This window comes from Scomber scombrus, chromosome 17 (assembly GCF_963691925.1).
Source record: "Scomber scombrus chromosome 17, fScoSco1.1, whole genome shotgun sequence".
In the NCBI taxonomy this organism is placed as follows: Eukaryota; Metazoa; Chordata; class Actinopteri; order Scombriformes; family Scombridae; genus Scomber; species Scomber scombrus.
Window position 1 is genome coordinate 3,021,006 of NC_084986.1, and position 22,673 is coordinate 3,043,678.

The window sequence follows — 22,673 nt, forward strand, 5'->3', positions numbered from 1 at the left end:
CGGACGCTGGTCCAACTTGGCAATGGCTTCTGTCAGAGAGTGAAGTAATGGGCTCTGTGGAGTCTGATTGGCTGTCGGAGAACTGCCTATGGTGGGCCCATACAAAGGAGCGATCTGGGCTACAAGAGGCTTAAAGCAAACTCCAATCTGAGGCTGGACCCCCACTAGTGCACACACACACACACACACACACACACACACGCACACACACACACACACACACACACATGCACACACACACACATGCACAGATTGCTTGTTGCCGTCTCCATCGCTGATGAAGGAGCCCATTCATGCCCGCTGACAAATTACTACTGAAGCATGAGACTAAAGAGACCCCCCATCCCTCTGTCCCTGTCTCTCTCTCTCTCCATTATAGAGTGTGTGAGACTTGGGTGTGAGACAATATCACACGGGAGACCGGAGCTATGAAAGGAGCATTATGTTTAGCTGGGCATGTAAATATATAGTAAATGCGGTGCCAGCTTCATCATCTTTCAAGTACGAGTTACAAGAAGATAAAGCTGTGTAGATCAGAGTGAAATGAAACCACGCACAGTGCATGAAATATGTTCTTGTCTTGCTACAAATGAGAGAAAACAGGGTGACTGAGTGAGCATATAATCTCTGCAGAAAAGGGTGTTCAAGTTAAGAATAACGGCCTCATTTTCAGCCTCTCAGTACTTCTCCGTCTACCTTTACAATGTACAAAGAGGACAGATTAAGCTTTTTCTTTGCCTTACTAGACCTTTTAATGAGATCAGCAGCACAGTGATTAGGAAGTTATGCTCACACATGATGCAAGGCGGTGAGGGTGACTGTTTCATTTATAAGAAAGCGACACTTAAATGTGATATAGTCAGAGATAAGTGCAATTATATTCCCAATTACCTCTCCTGAAATTAAAAAATAAAAAAAAAGATTGATTTTTGTGGTTCAAAACCTGCAGATTTAAGTATAATGGCGACTGAGCAACTACAGCACTAATCACTTTTAGTCCAATCCAGACAAGACAAAGGTTGTTTAACACAAAAGGATTAGTCAAGGTCCAGAAGGAGGAGGTCACCTTAGGTCACAAGGCACTGCTGACCCTGCATGTGAGGTAAAAGATCCCCAAAACTTGTTTGTTTAAGTTTGTATTGAAGGATATAGGTTCACAAAAGCCTCCAAAAAAGCACAATCAGGTGCTCATGTGAAGGCAAGGCAGCTTTAATTATATAGCGGACTTCATACACAATGGTAACTCAATGTGCTTTACATAAAACAAACACTTAGCGGTAAGAATTAGAAATAAAAAAAACATAAAAACATGCAATTTGAGAAATAAAAATAAAACCCAATAATAGTAAAAACATGGAAACATTAAAACATACAATTAAACCCCCTGTACTAGAATACAGCATAAAATAATGATTTGCTTTAAAATCAATGAAGTCATAAATGAAGATTAAAATTGGTGTTTACATTAAAATAAAACTATAAGAATGAAATGAAATGAATCAACACGATGCTGTGATAGATATTAAAAAGGAGGATTAGATGAGCAGGAAGCTTTCTGGAGGGGGTAATGCTATTCTGAATCATACACACACACACTTAAAAGGTACAGACACAGATTCCTGCTCCCCAGGAGAGGGGATGTTCGATGGCTATACTGTCCTGACAGTAATCCTCAGATTAACTGGTAGTGGGGCACCACCAGTCAGCCACCAGACAGCCAGACAGCAAGCCAACTGGAACAAAAGCAGAGACGTATGCAAACCCAAACATGTGGGTCAGTCAGACGGTCTACAAGCCAACCGACCAGGTCCTAATGTTTCTGAAGGCTCAGGATCTGGATCTCCTCTCTGTGACCCTGCAGCAACCGTCTCCACACTTCTTATTTTACTCAGTATATTTACAAAAGTACTGCGACTCAACTCCCATTTAATACCACTTTAGACCTTCTCTGCATTACATTTATATACAGGAATATTGAGCTTTATTTACTAGACAGCTGTATAGTTTATACACAATCTGCACTAAGAAGAAGACTCCCCAACCAGCTACAGTATTAAAAAGCTGTTTAAATCATCATGAACAGTGATCTGATGATGGGTACTTTCTGCATATAATGGGTATTTTTGATACTTTACTCCATGCTTGATTGTGAATGCATCACTTTTACTTCTAAAATACTTTTTTTTATAGTTGTTTTACTTATTCCATCATTCAAGTTTCTGACTACTTTTCCTCTTATGTCACTTTATGATTGATGCTCTGACCTGGTTTGGCATCACATTTGCAGATCAGCTCCAGTTTAACCTCTGAAATACAAACTTAGAGAAAAACAGTACTTCAGAAACATGATTAATGATTTGATTTTAGTTAATATCCTGAAACTGAAACAAGTCAGCATGAATAAAGACATTGACAAAGACTGTTGGGCCTTAACCTTCCTGTTGTCCTCGAGTCAAGGATAGAAGGGAGGAAGAAGGAAGGAGGGAAGGGAGGAAGGAAGGAAGGAAGGGAGGAAGAAGGAAGGAAAGGAGGGAGGAAGGAAGGAAGGAAGGAAGGAAGGAAGGAAGGAAGGAAGGAAGGAAGGAAGGAAGGAGGAAATAGGGAAGGAAAGGAGGGAGGAAGGAAGGAAGGAAGGAAGGAAGAAGGAAGGAAAGGAGGGAGGAAGGGAGGAAGAAGGAAGGAAGGAGGGAAGGAAGGAAGGAAAGGAGGGAGGAAGGAAGGGAGGAAAGGAAAGGAAAGGAAAGAAGGAAGGAAGGAAGGTAGGAGCGAGGGAGGGATGAAGAAGGAAGGAAAGGAAGGGAGGGAGGATGGAAGGGAGGAAGAAGGAAGGGAAGGAGGGAGGAAGGAAGGAAGAATGAAGGAAATGACGGAGGGAGGGAGGAAGGAAGAAGGAAGGAAAGGAGGGAGGAAGGAAGGAAGGAAGGAAGGAAAGGAGGGAGGACGGAAGGGAGGAAAGGAAAGAAGGAAGGAAGGAAGGAAGGAAGGAAAGGAGGGAGGACGGAAGGGAGGAAAGGAAAGAAGGAAGGAAGGAAGGAAGGAAGGAAGGGAGGGAGAAAGGAAAAGAGGAAGGGAGGAAGGAAGGAAAGAAGGACAGAGGAAAGAAGGAAGGGAGGAAGGAAGGAAAGAAGGAGGGAGGGAGGAAGGAAGGACAGAAGGAAGGAAGAAAAGGGATGGAGGAAGGAAAGAAGGAAGGGAGGAAAGAGAGAGGAAGAAAAGAAAGAGAGAGGAAGGGAGGGAGGAAGGACAGACGGAAGTAAGAAAGGGAGGAAAGAAGGAACAGTCAAAACAGACGGGGTCAGTTTAACCCGGGAGGACGACACGAAGGTTAATACAAGCCAGCTTCTCATCACACATATCAATAGTTAAATAAAAGGCTGATGGGAATATCGTTAGTTTTAGCTGGTCATCAAAGTATTGGAGGTATTTTACCTGATGATGGCGCTATAGGGGAAAAGTTAAGGAACCACCAAAGTTCTCCTGAGGGTGACGCTTATTTCATTGAGATCTATCCAATAGTATTTAAGACATTTAACTCAAAACCCACAAATGTGAACCTCATGGTGGTGCTAGAGGAAAACTCACCAAAGTCTGAGATACAGTAGAGAGATGCTAAGATATTTATGTTTGGGTATCACCACAGTCATGACCAAACCATTCAATAGTTAGATATTTCAGTTTGGGTTAATGTGGTGGACTGACCAACCTCTTGATGTTATTATTCATCAAACTAACTAAACCCTAGTGTGGCTATAAAAACCCAAAACGAGCATGCTAAGTGCTGAACAAATGGAATAACCTCATTCTCAAGTTATTTCTAATGGTGTTTAAATCTTAGTAGCATGGCAATACCATAAAAAAGTGTATTCAGTTTGGTTTAAAAGCGTGAAGTAACTTTATTTAAATGTGGAACAGACTTTGCACAAGTTGAAAAAGTCAATTCATTGCAGATAAAACAGTAATATCTAGCATTTAAAACAAAACCACTTTAAAAAAGACTAGTGTTATATAACAGAGATCTCTCTCTCTCCCTCTCATTCAAACACACACACACACACACAGACACACACACACACACACACACACACACACACACACACACACAGACACACACACACACACACACACACACACACACACACTCAGGTTTATTTGCAGTTTCTCGCTGGCAGGTCAGTAGTTAAATGAAAAGCTACAAACAGTGACCTCAGAGATGAGATTCAGAGGGCTGGGAGCTCTACTGCCGTTACCGTGGAGATGGAGTCCTCTCCATCGCCACCGACTCTGTCTCCATGGTTACGGACTGTCAGGCACCGAGTGGAGGGAGGCCAAAGGGGAAGAGGGAGGGGAGGGGGGGGGGGCAAAACACAAACTTACAAAGTACAGATTCACTCAAAGAGGCCTAAAGGGGAAGTTCCTCTGAACATCTGAAGTTTTGGATGATTTGAAGAGTGAGTGAAGAACAAGTCTGAATATGTTCATTATCTCCATTATATTTACAATGTTGGCAATGCAGGGGGGTTTAAGTATTGCTTATGTTGTGTAAATACCTACTTATTTAATGTGCAGTATGAGGGGAAGGTTTTAAAATGTGCAGCTTTTGTTCTATCACTTTTTTTCTGGAGCAAAAAAAAGATCGAACTCGTGCCAGACTTTAATTTAAGCAAACATATGGTTGCTTTAAAGCTGCTTGTTGATTTGAGTCAGTGCATTTTTACATCCCCGCCCCAAAAAAAAAAGCTGGTAGAGGAGCTTTAAGAGGGGTGTAATCAACAGGTTTGGAGGGAGGGCAGAGGGACACAAAGAGATGGGAGGTTAGAGGGGCAAATGCTTCAAGTGGTGGCTGAGAAACCAGAGGATTTTCTGGAAAGTCTGAGCAGGAGAAGAATAAGATTGTGTGGGTGGGGGCGGGGGTGGGGGGGGGGGGGGGGGGGTTGACAGTGGGAGGGAGTGAAATTAAAGTGAGAGGGTCAGATGAGGTTATGTCGCTGTTCCTTTACCTCCCGCTGCAGAGACAAACTGGCCTTTTAAGTTAGCAACTTTTCTTATTTTAATAATAATAATAATCTGCAAAGCAACACTTTAACTCTAATAAGCTCTAAAACAGACGAGATGGAAGAGACACACTCTTTGCATAAACATCTTTATTTATGGAAAAATACACAGCAAAATTAACAGCAGTACTCTCTGATTTTTAATATATGATAATAACCATGTCTATGTCATTCAATACAATTCAACAGCATTCACATGTAAGGCAATTTCAATTTCATTTGTAACAGATTATTGCCAAAAGTTATCATTAATTCACATTTTACACAGTTTAGATGCATTTCTGGTACAATTCACACATTTTCTCTTCTTACTTTTATATTAAGTGATGAACTCTTGGTGTATAATGTGAGTAAATTGCATTTAAATGTACTTCAATATGAGTTGGATGCTGTTATCCAGAGCAACTTTATATACCAAGAAGTGTTTCGTACTTAATCAACAGCATCAGTTCAAGTAACGGTCAACATTTGGCAGCCATTAGATCATCCCTGAGATTAAGTGTAATCCATTAGTGCGACAGGGGATACGGGGGAATAAAGAGGTGTGATGGGTTGAAGAGCTTCACCTCGTTCTGTTGAGCCGATTTCAATTTAAAGAGTGCACCAGACTCTGTTTAATGAAGTAGTAATAAGGTTTATCCTGCTAAAAGTTATAGTCAATTTACCTTATAAAAGGGAACAGAAATTAGACCTGCAGGGTTGCAACTCAATACCATTAAGATAGCAATGGTATTTTAGAGAAATCATGTATTTTTCTTATATTTAAACTATTATTTTACTTTATAATTGTGCTGTTTGCAGTTTGAATTGGATCTGAATTAGTAAAATATACCAAAAATCTTAGAAAAAGCTGCCAGAAAAGATGATATTTCCCTTTTTATGTTCCCTTCATTCAAGTAACAAAATATATATTTTTAAAGGTAACTCATTAAAAAGCATTCATGCTCTTATTTTCCCTCAAATTTGAACACAGACTTTTATGGTTGAGCTCAATATAATTCAAATCTTATTGCGTATTTCCTCTGCACTATTGGTCTTTTTTTACTTGTGCAATTTGATACCAGAAAGCAAAACCTTGAAAAGAAGAGTATAAGTAAAATAGTTCATATTTGGGAGCAGCAGAATCATCAATCAAATAAATCACTTGTAAGAATAATAAAAACTGGTGCTGAGAAAGAAAAGAAAGATCCTTCCTTTTTGGTCCATATTCATGATCATTCTCCCTTTGCAACACATTTGGAGTAGGAGCTTTGGTCCAGGTAGAGCACAGAGCACACCTGAGTGACCTTACAGTATCCTTCACAGGTGATGCTGTTGTTGTAGTTGACCATGAAGTGAGTGAAATACTTGTCGAAGGCTTTGGTCTGCGGCAGGCGGAGGCTCAGGCCCAGCTGGAGGAGGCTTTGTGGCTGGAGGTCAGTCAGTCCAAAAGCCTTAGTCAAGATATATTCCAGCCTCCAATCAGATCTTTGTTTCTCGTTGGCTTCCGTCAGATTCAAATAGTACTGCCAGATATCCTTCACAGAGAGAGAAAAGCACCGAAAGAGTGAGAAAAAAGAGGAGAAAGAAAAAGTCTTTGAGTCTTTCTGAATGCTTAAAATCTGTTTTTGTGCTCTGATTGACACTGTGATTAATCATCGAGAGAGACTTCTTTCTTCCACCTTTGATCAAGGAGATAAAAGTTGGAGTAGGTGTTTGAGTGCGAGACATTTTTATTCTGACCTGAATTTGTCAATATGCTTTTCTAGTTTAAGCAGTTTTCATCTCTCTTCTCTTCTCTTCTCTTCAAACTTTCGTCTTTTGTTTGTTTTCTGAGGCTTTACTGTGAAATAAGAATCCCAGTCGCCAAACAGCAGGTGCGTACACCCTATAAAACCTCAAATTTGTCAAACCTCCACATTTTAATTTGCCAAATATGTCCGTAACAAAATACTGCATGACTATAACCTCTGCTAAATGTTAGGGAGTTTCATTTTGTGCACCTTTGGTCACAGGCTGTTTTGTAAGATTTGATCTCGGCTTCTTTGGTTCCAGGAAGTCGAATCTTGAGGTTGAATAGATGCAAATCCCTTCAGCCAGGTGCAAAAAGAATGGATGCTGTTTTAGCAGCAGATTAATGCCCATGGTATTGAAACTGCTAAAAAATCATAGCTAGTTATAAAGTATTGGTGTCTGCAAACATTTGGCCATGCAGTGTACCTAAAGTTTTCTGTGCAAATATAAACTTTTGTATTTTTTTTCAAGACTTTCCAAAGCTGGATATGTTCTAGGCAGATTTGTAGAGGTACCATGATCCCATGAATGCAGGTCAACTTGCCTCCTGGCTTATACAGAGGTATGCTGATTAAACAAAGAGCACGTGATATGTTGCAGTAGGCTTCTTACCAACATAGCGTAGTCCTTGGTGCTGTACAAGTACATCCGGAAAGCTGGGTTGTTAGAATAAGGCTCCGAAACATGTTTGATTGGTGTAACGGCCGGTGATACGAAAAGAGAATTCACTGGTTTACCTGCATAACAAACAGATGAAAAGTGTACATCTCTATGAGAAAGGGTGTAACAATAGAAACAAGCAACAGAGAATAGTTCTACTTGACTAAATGCGTGAGTGAACGCCATCTAGCTTCTTTAAAAAAAGGGTTTTAAACTGCCGATAAGCAGATTACTTGGTGTTTAATATGATTAATTTACTTTGGTCCAAATTAGGAACAAAAAGTAATTTGGACTTGACTAACAAGAGCAATTTCTTACCTGCAGTTCTTACCTGGTAATTCTGTAAAAGCGAGTCTACTTGCATTTGACAGACTACTGAAATTACTCTGGTGGTTGTTATGAATGAACCCAGGACAAAGTATTACATTAACCTTTGTGTCATCCTCCCGGGTCAAATTGACCCTGTCTATTTGGACTGTTCCTTTTTTCCTGCCTTCCTTCCTCCATCCCTCCATCTCTCTTTCTTTCCTTCCTTCTTTCCTCTGTCCTTCCTCCCTTCCTTCTTTCCGTTCCTCCCTTCCTTCTTTCCTTCCTTCCTTCCCTTCCTTCTTCCTTCCTCCCCTCCTTCCTTCCTCCCTCCCTCCCTCCTTTCCTTCCTTCTTCCTCCCTCCCTTCCTTCCTTCCTCCCTCCTTTCCTTCTTCCTCCCTTCCATCCTTCTTTCTTCCCTACCTTCCTTCCTTCTTCCTCCCTTCCTTCCTTGACTCGAGGACAACAGGAGGGTTAAATAAACTGTGAATTCTTTGACATAACTCTTTTAATCTGTTTACTTCTGGTGCTGAATTCATTTGTTTCCTATTGGTCGCAAATTATTTCATCTGAAAGAATAAATAATCCAAACGGAGTACCACACGGCTCAACTCTGGGGGGTCCTCTACTTTTTATTTTATATTTGTAGAGTAAAATGTAATTTGTACATCGTTTGTACAGTAATTAGAATGTTGATGTTCAATTCTATGCAGATGACATGCAGCTTTATATTGAGCAATTACTACTATTACTTTACACTGTAGGTTGTAAATCTATTCTGTTTTAGCCTAATTCTGTATTTTTGTTTCATAAATACATGATAACTTCTCCAGACTCATGACAGTTTCATATGTCTGTAGATATGGATCAGAGCAGGGACATGTTACCATTGCTTAGCATAGTTACACTTTGTTGTGAGCAATACAAAGACACAGCAAGGGAAAGGATCATTGGAGGAGGCAATTTTGATAAATAGTATCTAACTAAGCATTGAGTCCACCTCTAGATGGTAAAATCAAGGTTCATTAACTACATTTTTATTCAGGTATAAATAATGAAAGCTTGTGTTTTTACCGCTCTGGTCCAGCAGCACCATGATGCTGTCTCGATGGGTGTGACCGTAGAAATGTCCAGCTACGACATCACTGTACTTCCTGAAGATGGCGACCAGTTTCTCGTTGTGGATCTCTCTGATAGCTGTGGTGTTTCTGGCATAGGGAAGGTAACCTATTGGTACATGGGCTATGATGTACACCTGGAGCAAGTAGGAAGACACATTTAAATCTCAACACATTTAGGCAAAAAGAAGTAAAGCTTTCATGATTACTGACAATGACACACAATGAAGGGGTGTGTACACGTATTTAAAGCGATGGTTCGACGTAATTTCGACCTAGCATCATATGCACCGTTACATCTATCTAAACACCACCTCAGCCCTTTTTTTCCATTTGGTCGCACATCGAACATGAAGATGAGTGGCTCAATTTCGAAGGTGCTCTGTGTGGGAGATTACAACAATGTTTACAGCTTTAGCGGTAGCAGCAGAGTAAAAGCCATCAGGTAAGTGTTATTTTAATAAACTTACAAACTTTCCAATGCATGGATTTATGAGTAAAGACCATAGACTGTATATAAGAATCGGACGTAACATCCGTGACGTCACCCATTGGTTTGTGGACTGCTGCTCGGAAGCCAATAGTATCGGATCTGAGCAGCGCCATCTTGAAAATTTCAGGTGCATGCCGGGAAAAATAAAAACACGGATTCTACTTATATGGGCATCAGGAGGGGCATGAGGCGCCCTCCTGAACCTGTGAACCAATCAACCTGTCAAACAGGACGTAGCCACGCCCTAATGCATACCCTACTTTATCGTCAAATATAAAATCAGGGAGGCCAAAATGTCCCAAATGAACATCATACTGCATTGAAGAAGGCTTTAAACTAGCGATTGAGACCATAAACACATTTTGAAAACGTTTACTGAGGTTAGAAATCAAGTGAGAAGTTGGTGAATTCTCCATTGACTTGTATAGAGACGGAAGTCCTTTTGACACCAAAACGGTCGCCCCCTGGTGGCCTTTTGATAGAATGCAGTTTTAAGTTACTTCCGCGTTGGCCTCATTTCAGAGGACCAGAACTCCCTGCCTGGTAAAGACCCTATTTGTACTACTGTAGAAGTTTGATAACAATCCAGGCATCATTAGAGGGGTAATTTACAAGATACACTGTTGGTTCCAATAGCGCCTGTACTAAGCCATTCGGCTGATGGTTCTAACTCCACTAATTTGCGACCAAATGAAAAAAAAGGGCTGAGATGGTGATTAGATAGACCTCATGGTGCATATGACGCTAGGTCGAAATTACGCCGAACCATCGCTTTAACATTTGGAGTTTTATGTGAGGAAAAAAAAATTTGTTTAAAAGGCACCAAGGTATGATGATTTCATCGACAATGATGTACTGATATAACAACAGAAACACTGAATTTTTGATACCTTCTCCAGGCTCTGAGCAGCCATCTCCAGAGTTTTCTCCAGCCATTCATACTGCCCAGCAGGGTCCGTCATGTTAACTGTGACTTTATTAGGACCGTAGTAGAGGATGGTGTTGAGACTAACCACCCGCAAACCAGGTTTTACCAGCTGGGAGTAGAAACCGCCTGCAGATACAGAACAACAACACACAACTCAAACATGAAGCTGACAAAGTAGCGATTATGAAAGTTGAACCAAATTTGCAAAACATAATTTGCCTTATGTTGATGACTGTATGTGTCACCAACATACTAATAAATACTAGTTAACTAATACTATTTCGCCTATTTGCATCAAAGTTATAAAGTGATATTGTATGAGTTTTATTTGACACCCTTGCTTTACACAACAACCTCTTTCTGTATGAATAATAGTTCATTTGCAGAATCAGCAACATGACCAGACAGAATAGCCGCCACACGACTGGTTTCCTTCCTCATTTCTTAATGCTGGAACTTTACAGTTTGCAGAAGTCTGTGCTAATATACAGTAGATGATAAATAAGGAGTTTTTAACTGTAAATCATGTGAAGATTTTCCAGTAGAGCCCCAGAAGATAAATATAGAGACCTGGAAATGTACTTGATATGTCCTCTTTGAACTGTAGTGCTTTAACAGAAGCACCCTGATAATTAGTTAGTAGCTGACAAACTAACACGTCACCTTGTGAGAGTGTGAGCAGCGCTTCAGGCTGCAGCCACGGTTCCCAAAGCTGAGCAGCAGCCTTGTAGATGGCGTTAGTGGAGGTCATCATCTGGTCCTAAAAGCAATGACGTGAATATATAACTGTGTCTCACATACAAACAGTTTCCATCTAGCAGCATGTTAGGTGGCAAAATGTGAAAATCAGTCTCACATGCAGTTATATTGAAGTAAACTCCTAGCTTTATAATGAATTGTAAAAATTAGAACAATCTAGTACTAGATATTTGAGTTGGACTGATATCAGTTTGCAAATATTACAATAGTCATTTAGTTGGTATTATCCACTCTCATGATTGAGGCTCTTTGTAAACCACCATTAAGTCAGTATTTTTGTTTGTTTTTAGTATTAATATATGATCGTCATATGATCAAATTCTGCATTTACAGGATTTCTACCTCAACAAAGATAACAGTCACATAAACATCTCAAATAGCTGCAGTATATTCACGAATAATGGGTATGAAATGTCTCTCATGTGAAAGACAGCAGTAAAGACTGAAATGATTTATACATAATGAGTCATGCTGAGGTTAAACTGTCATTTTATAGGTGAAACCCTGCAGTCATTTGTCTTTTAAACATCTTCCACTTTTCAGAGACACTGCAAGCTTCTGTACAATACATGAGGACAGTACCTGCGGCCAGTAGTCATGGTTTCCCAGAGCCGGATAGACAGTCATGTTTGGAAAGTGATGTCTGATGCTCTGAGTCATATTACTGATCACCTGGATCACTGTTTCTGTAGAGAGCTCATCCATAGGGACGTGTGGTGGACTGTCACTGGAGGAGAAGAAAAAAAGATGTAATATTACCAAAACACAGGCAGAATTAACAACATAGTGTAGGTAAACAGGTATGAATATTGTACATGTATTATAATACCTTCAGAATAAAGGGATTGCAGTAGTCTTAGGGGAAGTAGGTAGTGACTAAATGCAAGTGAAAGGCTTATTGTACTGTGACAGTGCTCTAAACAATTTCTCCATTGTTCATTTTATTATATTTTTATATGCATCCAATAATTGAATTGTTGATAACGTCATGCTGCTTAAGAACAAAAGAGTGTAAGAGAAGGGCTAAACGTCTGACATAGTGATAATGTTTATTAAAGGAATAGTTTCAGATTTTGGGAAATACATTTGTTTGCTTTCAGAGGAGAGAAAGATAAAACGTTTATACCTGTGTGTGTACAGAGTAGGCGGGGAGTTCCGGTCCTCTGAAGTAACTTAAAACTGCATTCTATCAAACGGCCACCAGGGGGCGACCGTTTTGGTGTCAAAAGGACTTCCGTCTCTATACAAGTCAATGGAGAATTCACCAACTTCTCACTTGATTTCTAACCTCAGTAAACGTTTTCAAAATGTGTTTATGGTCTCAATCGCTAGTTTAAAGCCTTCTTCAATGCAGTATGATGTTCATTTGGGACATTTTGGCCTCCCTGATTTTATATGTGACGATAAAGCAGGGTATGCATTAGGGCGTGGCTACGTCGTGATTGACAGGTTGATTGGTTCACAGGTTCAGGAGGGCGCCTCATGCTCCTCCTGATGCCCATATAAGTAGAATCCGTGTTTTTATTTTTCCCGGCATGCACCGGAAATTTTCAAGATGGCGCTGCTCAGATCCGATACTATTGGCCTCCGAGCAGCAATCCACAAACCAATGGGTGACGTCACGGATGTTATGTCCATTTCTTATATACAGTATATGGTACAAAAAAAATACAGTCTATGGTACAGAGGCAAATAGCTGGCCTGGCTCTGTCCAAAGTTCAGAAATACATCTACCAGCAACACAAACAGGAATGACAGCTAATAAGTGTAATTTCCAAACTGTCACATTATTACATTAGACGTGATTTTTAAGGTGAAGAAACAGCAGTAACTCATAGGTTATTATCATAGAGTAGCTTTAGGTAAAACCCTGATTTCCTAACACTTTCTTTCTCATTAGAGCCGAACTGTCCGATATTACAGACATGATGTGAATTCCACTCTGCAATGAATTTCCTCTTTTTACTGTAAAAGCAAACTCGTGCTACAAAACCCAATAACAATAGAATAAAAGCAAAAAAAAATCTGCTTCTACAGTAACTTAATCTTTTTACCCCCCAGGGAGTCTTTTCAAGTTATAAGTGACCAGGCGTTCTTCTATCCACATTTAATAAGCCTATGAATTCCTGGCTTAGCTGATTAGCTGCAGATTAATAGAGAGCTGTATAGAAGTTCCACGGCTGCAACTGATGCTCACAGCTACGATTACACTTACAACATTAGTTTCCACTTCCCACAGAGAATGTAGAGCCTCTTTAAAGGCGAGTGGATAACTCTTAGTCGTCTTTCAGGGTTCAAGTGAGACCTGAGGGTTTTATTCACTTGTGCACTGTTGGTCTTGTGCCCACTGCTTCTGTATTGATGGCAACCTGCTAAGTACTGAAGTATGTAAAGACCTTCAAGCATGATTAACCCTCCTGTTGTCCTCGAGTCAAGGAAGGAAGGGAGGAAGAAGGAAGGATAGAAGGGAGGGAGGGAGAAAGAAAGACTGAAAGGAGGAAGGAAGGGAGGAAGAAAGAAGGAAAGGAGGGACGAAGGAAGGAAGGGAGGGAGGGAGGAAGAAGGAAAGGAAAGAAGGACAGAGGAAAGAAGGAAGGAGGGAGGGAGGGAGAAAGGAAAAGAGGAAGGAAGGACAGAGGAAAGAAGGAAGGGAGAAAAAAGGAAGAAAAGGAGGGAGGAAGGAAGGGAGGGAGGAAGAAGGAAGGAAAGGAGGGAGGAAAGAAGGAGGAAAGGACAGAAGGAAGGGAGGAAGAAAAGGAAGGAAGGACGGAGGAAAAAAGGAAGGAGGGAGGGAGGAAAAGAGGACAGAGGAAAGAAGGAAGGAAGGGGGATGGAGGAAGGACAGAAGGAGGGAGGAAAGAGAGAGGAAGGAAATAAAGAGAGAAGGAGGGAGGGAGGAAGGACAGACGGAATGAATGAAGGAAGGAAAGAAGGAACAGTCAAAACAGACAGGGTCAATTTGACCCGGGAGGACGATACAAAGGTTAAATCCAGAGCTATAAGCTTTATTTGATCAATTCTTTACTAAAATCATCATTCGCAGACAGTTTCTAAAGAGAAGAACTCTACTCCTGCCATTCATACACTTCATGGTTAATAGCAACAGTTAATCTGTAGTGGAAACAATTATTATTAGTCATAGCTCTAAGCACACTAAAGTCTGAGATTAAAGCCATTGTGTAGTTCATGAATAGGATCCACTCGGTGCTCACCCCCAAAAACCACAAGAGCGATTATAAAGTCAAGTGAAACCATGAAGTTATCGTGTTCAGCAGAGATCAGACATTAAAGAGGGAAGTGATACTTCTGCTTGCTGACACACACAGTTATAAACACACTGTGCTGTACTGTGCTTTACTGAACCTCACAGCGATGAGTGATGAAGTCAATGCAAACAAACAAGTGGACTCAAATGTTGAAAATCTTGATGCTGAAACACAAACACTCTGCAGTAATGTTGGATATGTATGTTGTAACTACCTGCAGCTCACATCTGTGCAGTTTTGGTGGTGAATAAACTCCAACAGTCAAATTTGCACAAATAAAGCAAAGTAGAAACTTTCATTATAGTTTAATCTGTTAGTTATTTTCACTAAAAGTCGATCAGTGTTTCCCAAAAACCAAAGGAGACGTCTTCAAATGTCCTGTTGTGTCCAAAACTCAAAGATACATTACTGTCATAGAGGACTGAAGAAAACAGAAAATTCACATTTTAGAAGCTGAAAGTAAATTATTGGGAATCAATCAATGATTCGACTAACTGACATCATACAGCTGTGGTTGATGGGATTGTCATTAGTTTTACAGTATTTGGTCACAAACTTAAGTTGGACAAATTGAACATTTAACCTGATGATAGCGCTACATGAAAAGTCACCAAAGTGATAGTAACTTATTGTGTGGAGAACATTAATGTGTGTATCAACTTTGATGCCAATGCATTTAGTAGATGTGGAGATATTTCACACTTTGACCTGCTGCTGACGCTTTATGAAACATTGAGGGACAACCAAACTATTAAAGACTTCTGATCTCTGGACCAACAATAACTGTACACAACTGCATCCAATACTTCTCAAGATATTTCCATTTGGGCCAAAAATGTGGACAAATCGACTAACTATATGTCTGAAGAGCCCCGACACTAGCACGGCTAAAAATGAATAACCCTAAAATAAGTAGAAGAGGTAGAAGGAGAAGTGAGGAACATCCAGAATGAACTCATTTAACAGGAACACACTCCGTATAAGAGTCTTAAACCGCAGAGTGGCTTTGAAAAGGAAGTACAACACACACACAGACACACAGACAGACAGACAGACAGACAGACAGACAGACAGACAGACAGACAGACAGACAGACAGACAGACAGACAGACACACACAGAGAGAACAGGAAGTGAAACTACATCACTGCTTAGCTTATTAGTCTCATCTCTGATCATTTTCTACCAACAAACTTCTTGTTAGTCAGAATTTAGCTCCAGCTTTTTAAAACCAAAGGAGGAAATCATAACATCTCCCTCCATCAGTGTCCCCCTCCCCTCCTCAGTGTACTGACCCGGTCCATATGATGAAGTCCTGCGGCTGTGTGAGCTCTGCCATGTGTGTGAAGGCTGATTGGATGAGGCTGTACGGTGAGTCACACAGGAAGTCTCCATAAATGCCGGCGTGCGTGGCGGCTTCTCCTTTGGAAGAGAAGCACACCTTGGTGGGATCCTGGGCCAGGTGGTAGGAGGGGTCCAGGTGGAGGTCGGTGATGTGCCAGAACCGGCCTGAAGGAGAAGAAGGGATGAAATGTTCACAAAGAGGAATGAAAACTAAATCACTGAGAAGCCAAAAAGAAGGTCTAATATATGTTTTTAATCAGATTCACCTGACTGTCACCAACTGTATCTGTGCAGAGGTGGAAAATCTGCTTATTTAGAGAAATTATGTGTATTTTACTTCACACAAATGCAAAAATATAACAGCCAATAAGAGTATATTTTGTCTTTACATCCCAAATTATACGTAAGACCTTTCTGAAATACATCAATCATAATTCAGCATACATTTATAGAATTAAATAGCACTTTTGTGTTAAATCAAAGTTTTTGGTTAGGCCCTTTTTGTGACTGAATGGTATCAGTTACATATAGCAGATGCATTAGGCTATGATGTGTGATTAATATAGTAACTTTATTTTCATAATAGAGTTTTTCTGTTTGCATTTAGTCAGTTTTTTACACCTTTAAAATGCTTCGGCCTATCTTTGGTGTTACTTCCTGTTTGTTATGTGATGATTTTTTTTTAAGGTCTGGTGCTTTTAAAAAAAAATGTTTCCTTTGTTTTTCTTATTTAACTAATGAAATAAGATACATAAATAAATCATCTCCATCATTAACCCCCATTATAAGAGAGTGTGATTATCAGTAAAGGTGTTTATGGCTGAACTCCATTTAAAAATGTGTTATTTTTAAAGTTGCACACAATCCACAAACATAAAACTAACTTTTAAAGCATGATTGACAACTTTATACTAATCCTCAATATCTTTGGATGAATTCGGCGTGCATGACAAAAGCCAATCACCAATACACTTTTAGGAAATATCGATTATTGGAGTTGAGTCAGTGAAAAACAGCTGATAAACCGAAAGTGTTAAGCTATACATGTTATTCTTGTAGTTCTGCAAATATAAACACAACGACCTGACCAGCTCCTCTACTACTGTTACAGACCTATATTATATTACCTGCATGCATCACACTGCAGGACACGCTGGGTGTTTGACTCACCTGTCTCCGGCAGGTAGGAGCTTCTGGTGGGAGCAGCACCCAGAGGAGCAGCGACACACAGCAGCAGCATGAACCACAGCAGCTGGATCATGGTGAGTGTGTGTGTGTGTGTGTGTGTGTGTGTGTGTGTGTGTGTGTGTGTGTGTGTGTGTGTTCAAACAGATAATACACTATAATATCACACACTGCACACACATTTATATTTCTGATCACAGCTGCTCATTCTCCTCCGAAATAAACAGGAAGTACAATGGACAACTGGTCACGTGACTCTCAGTGTTTTTTGCAGTGAGGGAGGGAGGAGGGACTTTAGTGGGGAAGTCTGCAGAGTTTGTTCCATAGAGGCACATTTAAAGTACATTTAAAGCACATTACTAAAAAATGTACAACACTGAGGTACTTATTTACATTTCATGCCACCTTATACTTCTACAACAACTCAGAAGAATCTTTGTTCTTTTTATTCTACATTTAGGTTTTATAGAAAACATGTGATGATGGAGTATTTTTTACATTGTGTTATTTTTTACTTTGACTGAAGTAAAATAAGATCTGAGTATCACCACTAGAATCTGTATATATGGAGATAATGCCTTTTAGTTGTATATATGCAGCTCTATGTAACACTTGAGCCCAAAATATACAATGAAGTATATCTTACCATCTCATTTTAGTCACATTGATGACTATTCACCCATTTAGTACTTTTACTTTTGATGCTTTCAGTACATTTCCATAGTTTCACTTCAGTGTGATTTTAAATACAGGACTTTTACTTGTAATTGAGTGTTTTTACAGTGTGGTGTCGCTGCTTTTACTAAAGGCTCTGGGTATTTATTTATTTATTATTGGATGTAATAATCTCAATAACTAAACCAGACAGCTGATCCCAATAATCTATAGCTCATCAATACTCCAACATTGTGAGTGTGTGTTACATCAGAAATATATTTTATATTATTTTATGTCTCTCCTGCTTTACATTCAAACAGCACAGATAGAAGAGAGATTAAAATCCTCCACTTATCTCTGTGTGATGTTGTTGAGGTGAGCATGAGCGTATCCGGTCATGCAGGTAGTTCTGGTTTTCTTAGCCTAGATTTTGAGATATGAATCAAATGCTGTCTGTGGTGCTTAAAAATGAATCACATTAGAAAAGCTCAAAGAGACACATATTTCCAAAATCATTGGACCCTGTTACTTTGCATAAACCTCAGAGCTCACTGTCAACAGTTTTCATTAGGTACTATTTCTTTAGTAGAAAGTAGTTGACAGAGATTTCTGGGGCTTAACCAGAGTAACAAGTATCCAAAAATATTAGCATGGATACCAGCACAGGTTAGTGAGTGTGCTTTGGTGTCCAGGACTGAAGAATGCAACAGTTGTTTGAGGTCTTAAACCTGCATTAATTGACTTTTTGGCCACTTTGGGGAAGCGGAAACAAGCTGTGAATACAACACTGACACATTCATCTGTTTAGTTGATGAGTTGAACATAAGTAAGTCCAATATTCACTCTCCTTTATCTCTGTTTTTACTCTCTACCAACTCCTGAGGTCCAGCCCAACTGTGTCTGTTTGCTGTTTAGTGCTGAGCAGGTAGTGCACAGTGGCTTTTTACAGCTTTTTCTTTGGAAACGTCGCTATAAGAGCACTAAAGTTGCAGCCAGACCTCTAAACAATGAGCTGAAACTCACTATATAAAGCTCCGTAAAGCCGAGGGGAGCTGCAGAGTCTCTGATAATCCTATGTAGATTCATCACTACGAGCTACACCTCTGTGCATTACACACTCATAACAATAAATAATAATAAAAATATCAATTATAGCCACTTCAAACTCTAGCTGATTGCTCACTCTAAGGGGATAATTTGACATATTGGTGTAATTTCACCACTTCAAGTTTTGCTATGTCACCAGGTTTCGAAGATTAAATGTTTTTTTTTTTTTTATTCCACTGATTCTCAGAAATCCTCTCAAGCATGCACAGTGTGTGTTTTAACCCTGGAGAATGTTCCCCTCCTCTGCCGAGAGGTCAGAGGTCAGGGTTTTGGTACAGATAGGGATTTAATATGTGTTCTTGCAGATTTCTTGCAGCATATATAGAACAACGGCGCCATTATTACACCCAAAGAAACAGATGAGAAAGGAAAGGAGACCAACGTTTACTCTCTACACTGTGTTTTTATTTCATGTTTTCACACACAGGTTTGCAATGACGATCCATCCATCATGACAGAAATGTATTCATATAAAAAAAAAAAATCTTACAAAACACATGCAGCCTGCGGGCCGTGTACACGTGGAGGACGGTGGAGTGCAAAGAGAAGCATACAGTCAATAATAATTATAAAATCAACACTTCTTGGCCGGGTTTGGAGACGGCGTCGCTGGTGGAGAGCGCTCATGCCTTCTCGTAGGTACGCACCGCATGGATGTCTTCAAAGGTCAGGTTCTGCAGAGGGGGGAGGAGGGGAGGGGGGAGGGGGGGACGACAGTTCAGTTGTCATGGAAACGAACTGAATGTGTCTAAAACCTCCTATTTCACCTACTAAATCTCCTTTATTGTTAACAAGTGGTTGAGTAGAGCAACAGACACAGATAGTGAGGAAGTGTTTGGCATCTGCTTGGTTGGTAATTTACTTTAATTTACTGAAAGAAAACTACTTAAATATGAAGAAGTGAAAAGAAAAGTTCAAATTAAAAGACATAAAAATGGCTTTTAGTCTTTTATTATCACTTATTTGTTTCCTACAGTTGAACTTAAAGGTTACTTGCAACAGTTTTCTGACAAACCTGCAAAAACAACTTGAAGAAAATCACTAAAATGACATTTTCTTTTTCTGGCTTCATCATGAAACTATCTTTTTTATTTATTATAAAGCACACAGAGGAGAGAGTGTGATATATCAGAGTGGGGAAGCTGGTATGACAAAGAAGATTTAAACACTTGAACACGATCACTGATGCCACTATAGTAATACGAAACTGCAAATCTGCTGCAAATTGGTATTAATGTCTGCTAATTCTCAACAAATTGCACTCCCAGCATCTGAAGCATTAATAATCGTGTGATTTAAAGCGATATATTTCCTGTAGCTCGACTCCAATGATGAACTTTCCTGATAAAAAACCTCTCAGATGAACATTTAGTCTCCGTATCGTCATTGTGACAAACCGAATATCCTTTATAATCATGTTTCTACACAGTCATCTCTTGTTAAATCGACTCTAAATCAAACAGGACACAAGTGCAAAGTGTGTGTTTCTTACCATGACCAGCTTGCCGTCCTTGATTTCTCTGACGAACTTGGTCTCTTTGCCGTCCCACTTCTGGACGTGGACCATCTTGTCTCCATCCAGAGTCACTATGGACTGAGAAGGAGAAAAAACGCAATGTCTTCAACAAATGAGGCGGAAACTTAATGCATTAAAAGATGCTGCAGAACATCCGAAACTCTCAAGATTCTTGTCAGTGAGCCACAAACTGAAACAAAAGAATCCAGGAACTTCAACGTTGATCGGAAAAGTAGTCAGAAAAATCCCTTTTTAACTCACAAATAGGGAAATAATAGCAGTGAGAATGAAATATAAGTGTAAATATGTCATTTAAATGCTTTTTATAAGGGTTTTAATTGTGTTTTCAGCATCAAATATGCTTGGATTTGCATCTAACTACTCAGAAACATCTTAAAAGTGATCTGGTTTCCTCTTTTTATGCATAACTAAAAGTCTTTTAAACTTTTGGTCCTGTTTCCTGTCTGCTTACCTTGCAGCTCCTGTCATCGGCGGTGTTTTCCTCGAACTCCTCTCCCAGTTTGAAGGAGATCTCTGTGTTTTTGAAGGTGCTCTGGGTGCGGATCACCACCTTGTCGCCCTCCTGGCTGACGATCACCGTCGGCTTGGTCACATTGCCAACTTGCCTGGTGGCAAAGCCCACACCTAAAAGCAAAGGACAGGGGTGAAACATGGATGTTAATGACCAGTTTTTACCAGTTTTTACTACAATTTAACAGGATTTCATCAGTTCTAGTAGTCTGACATGATGCACAACAACTTTTCAAACAGGATTTATCATTAAAATTAGACAAAAATGTTCCAGAACAAACAGAAAAATGTAAAACTCACCGAGAGCTTTCATGTAATCATCGAAATTCTCACTGTCAACCAGTTTCCAAGTGGCACAGAAGGCGTCGACCATGATGACGGTTTATAGAGAGGCAAAGTAATCTCCAAAAGCACTTTGAGCAAGCTGCAGCTTTTGCAAGTGTCCCACCTTGTGTTATTATTCGGCCTCTTATTATTATGCATGCAGGTGGGTGTCGCCGAGCGGCCCCTATTGGCTCAGGAGATTTTCTCCGAGCTGTGATTGGGTGTTTAAATTGGGTCACGGTCTTATGGACCCCTTTAGAAAAGAGAGAGCGAGAGAGAGAGAGAAGGAAAAAAAAGAAGTAAATTAGCCCATTTGTATGCTGATGATGTAATTACTCTCATTCATTGGTGTCAGTTGGGTTTGGTGAGGTAAAGTCTGGTGCTTGCCATATCTCAGCCAATGTAAGGAGAAGTAATGCCAACAAAAAACCTTAATTTAATCTGAAATAAGCAAATAAATGCAACAGCAAAGTTTTTAAGGTTTATTTGCTTGAGTTGATGATGGATGATGTTAGACATTCTCAGTCAAGGAGCTCATCCACATTTATGTTTCAATTAATATCCTCATCATAATCTCCTGTTAGCGTTGTGTTGAGACACAGGCCTTCTTGTGTGTGGAATGTGTCATGTAGGGGGAGCGGCCTAGTGAAGCAGAATCAGTTTGTTTGACAGCCCTTTGTCCTTAACTGCATTAACAACCCCCCTCCAACTGCTGCGATTTCTTCATGCTCAACACACACACTAATTACTGTCTTAAACGTTTGTGTGTGTCCGTGTGAGAAAAAGATTATATGTGTGTGTGTGTGTGTGTGTGTTTAGGTTTCTCCTTTTTATGACACAAAGTAAATGTATGTTTGTTAATGTCGTATCTGCTGCAGAGGGAAGGTTGTGTTTTTCTTGTCAGTGCAGTGATTAAAGAGGCAAAGTTTGACTTCTATTAGACGAGTGACAAAAGTCTCATGTGTGTTCTTTTCTCTTTTTTTAATCTTTAACCCTCGTGGCATATATCACTTTGACCCTGTGTGCGTTAACCATAACGTGTTGCATGGACATTATATTAGTACAAATTCACTTAAAATGTGTTTAAACATCTGTCACATACCTGTATAATGATCAAAAGCTACAGGTGCAGCATCATTTCTAACAGACTTATTAAATACTGTAACAATGCAAACTAGACAATGCTTAAAATTACACTAAAACACGAGTTGCTCGAGATCAGCTTACTTCCCAAATGCTTTAAATCTAAATATTGAATTAAAGGTAAATGCATGTTTTAATAAGGGGAAGCGCTGGCAGAGGTAGGTAGGTAATTAACTACTTTACTTAGGTATAAATGTTGTAATCACTACATTTATCTGACCTATACTTTATATTAAACAAAGGATAATAACACTAAATATCAAATTTTTTCTTTTGTCCATCACCGCCTCCTCATTTTTCCTTTGTACCTCCTTTATACTGAATATGCATACATTTAAGTTTAGTTTATTATGGTCATTAAACTCAAATGTATAAATAAAGTAAATACTCAAATATCATTGTTTTCTTCATCTCCCTTAAAAACAGTTACAAACCAAGCTGCTTTCCTTTCTTTCTTTATGGCATCTGTACTTTAAATTTAAGATGTTTTCACCCAAGAGCAGAAAAACTCG

General features: G+C 39.7%; 2 protein-coding genes across 2 annotated transcripts; both read right to left on the reverse strand.

The window, feature by feature from the left end:
- Positions 1 to 5,124: 5,124 nt before the first annotated feature.
- On the reverse strand, positions 5,125 to 17,102 carry smpdl3a (sphingomyelin phosphodiesterase acid like 3A). The gene is made up of 8 exons (XM_062437147.1): positions 16,869 to 17,102; positions 15,650 to 15,863; positions 11,672 to 11,816; positions 10,994 to 11,090; positions 10,293 to 10,456; positions 8,866 to 9,046; positions 7,437 to 7,561; positions 5,125 to 6,568 (listed from the first exon to the last, which is right to left on the reverse strand). Exons 1-8 carry the CDS (start codon positions 16,957 to 16,959, stop codon positions 6,266 to 6,268), a joined length of 1,320 nt encoding a protein of 439 aa, XP_062293131.1. The 5' UTR covers positions 16,960 to 17,102; the 3' UTR covers positions 5,125 to 6,265.
- A 2,168-nt stretch (positions 17,103 to 19,270) lies between these two features.
- On the reverse strand, positions 19,271 to 21,067 carry LOC133997303 (fatty acid-binding protein, brain). Its single transcript, XM_062436870.1, has 4 exons — positions 20,995 to 21,067; positions 20,636 to 20,808; positions 20,140 to 20,241; positions 19,271 to 19,321 (listed from the first exon to the last, which is right to left on the reverse strand). Exons 1-4 carry the CDS (start codon positions 21,065 to 21,067, stop codon positions 19,271 to 19,273), a joined length of 399 nt encoding a protein of 132 aa, XP_062292854.1.
- Between the last annotated feature and the right edge of the window lie 1,606 nt (positions 21,068 to 22,673).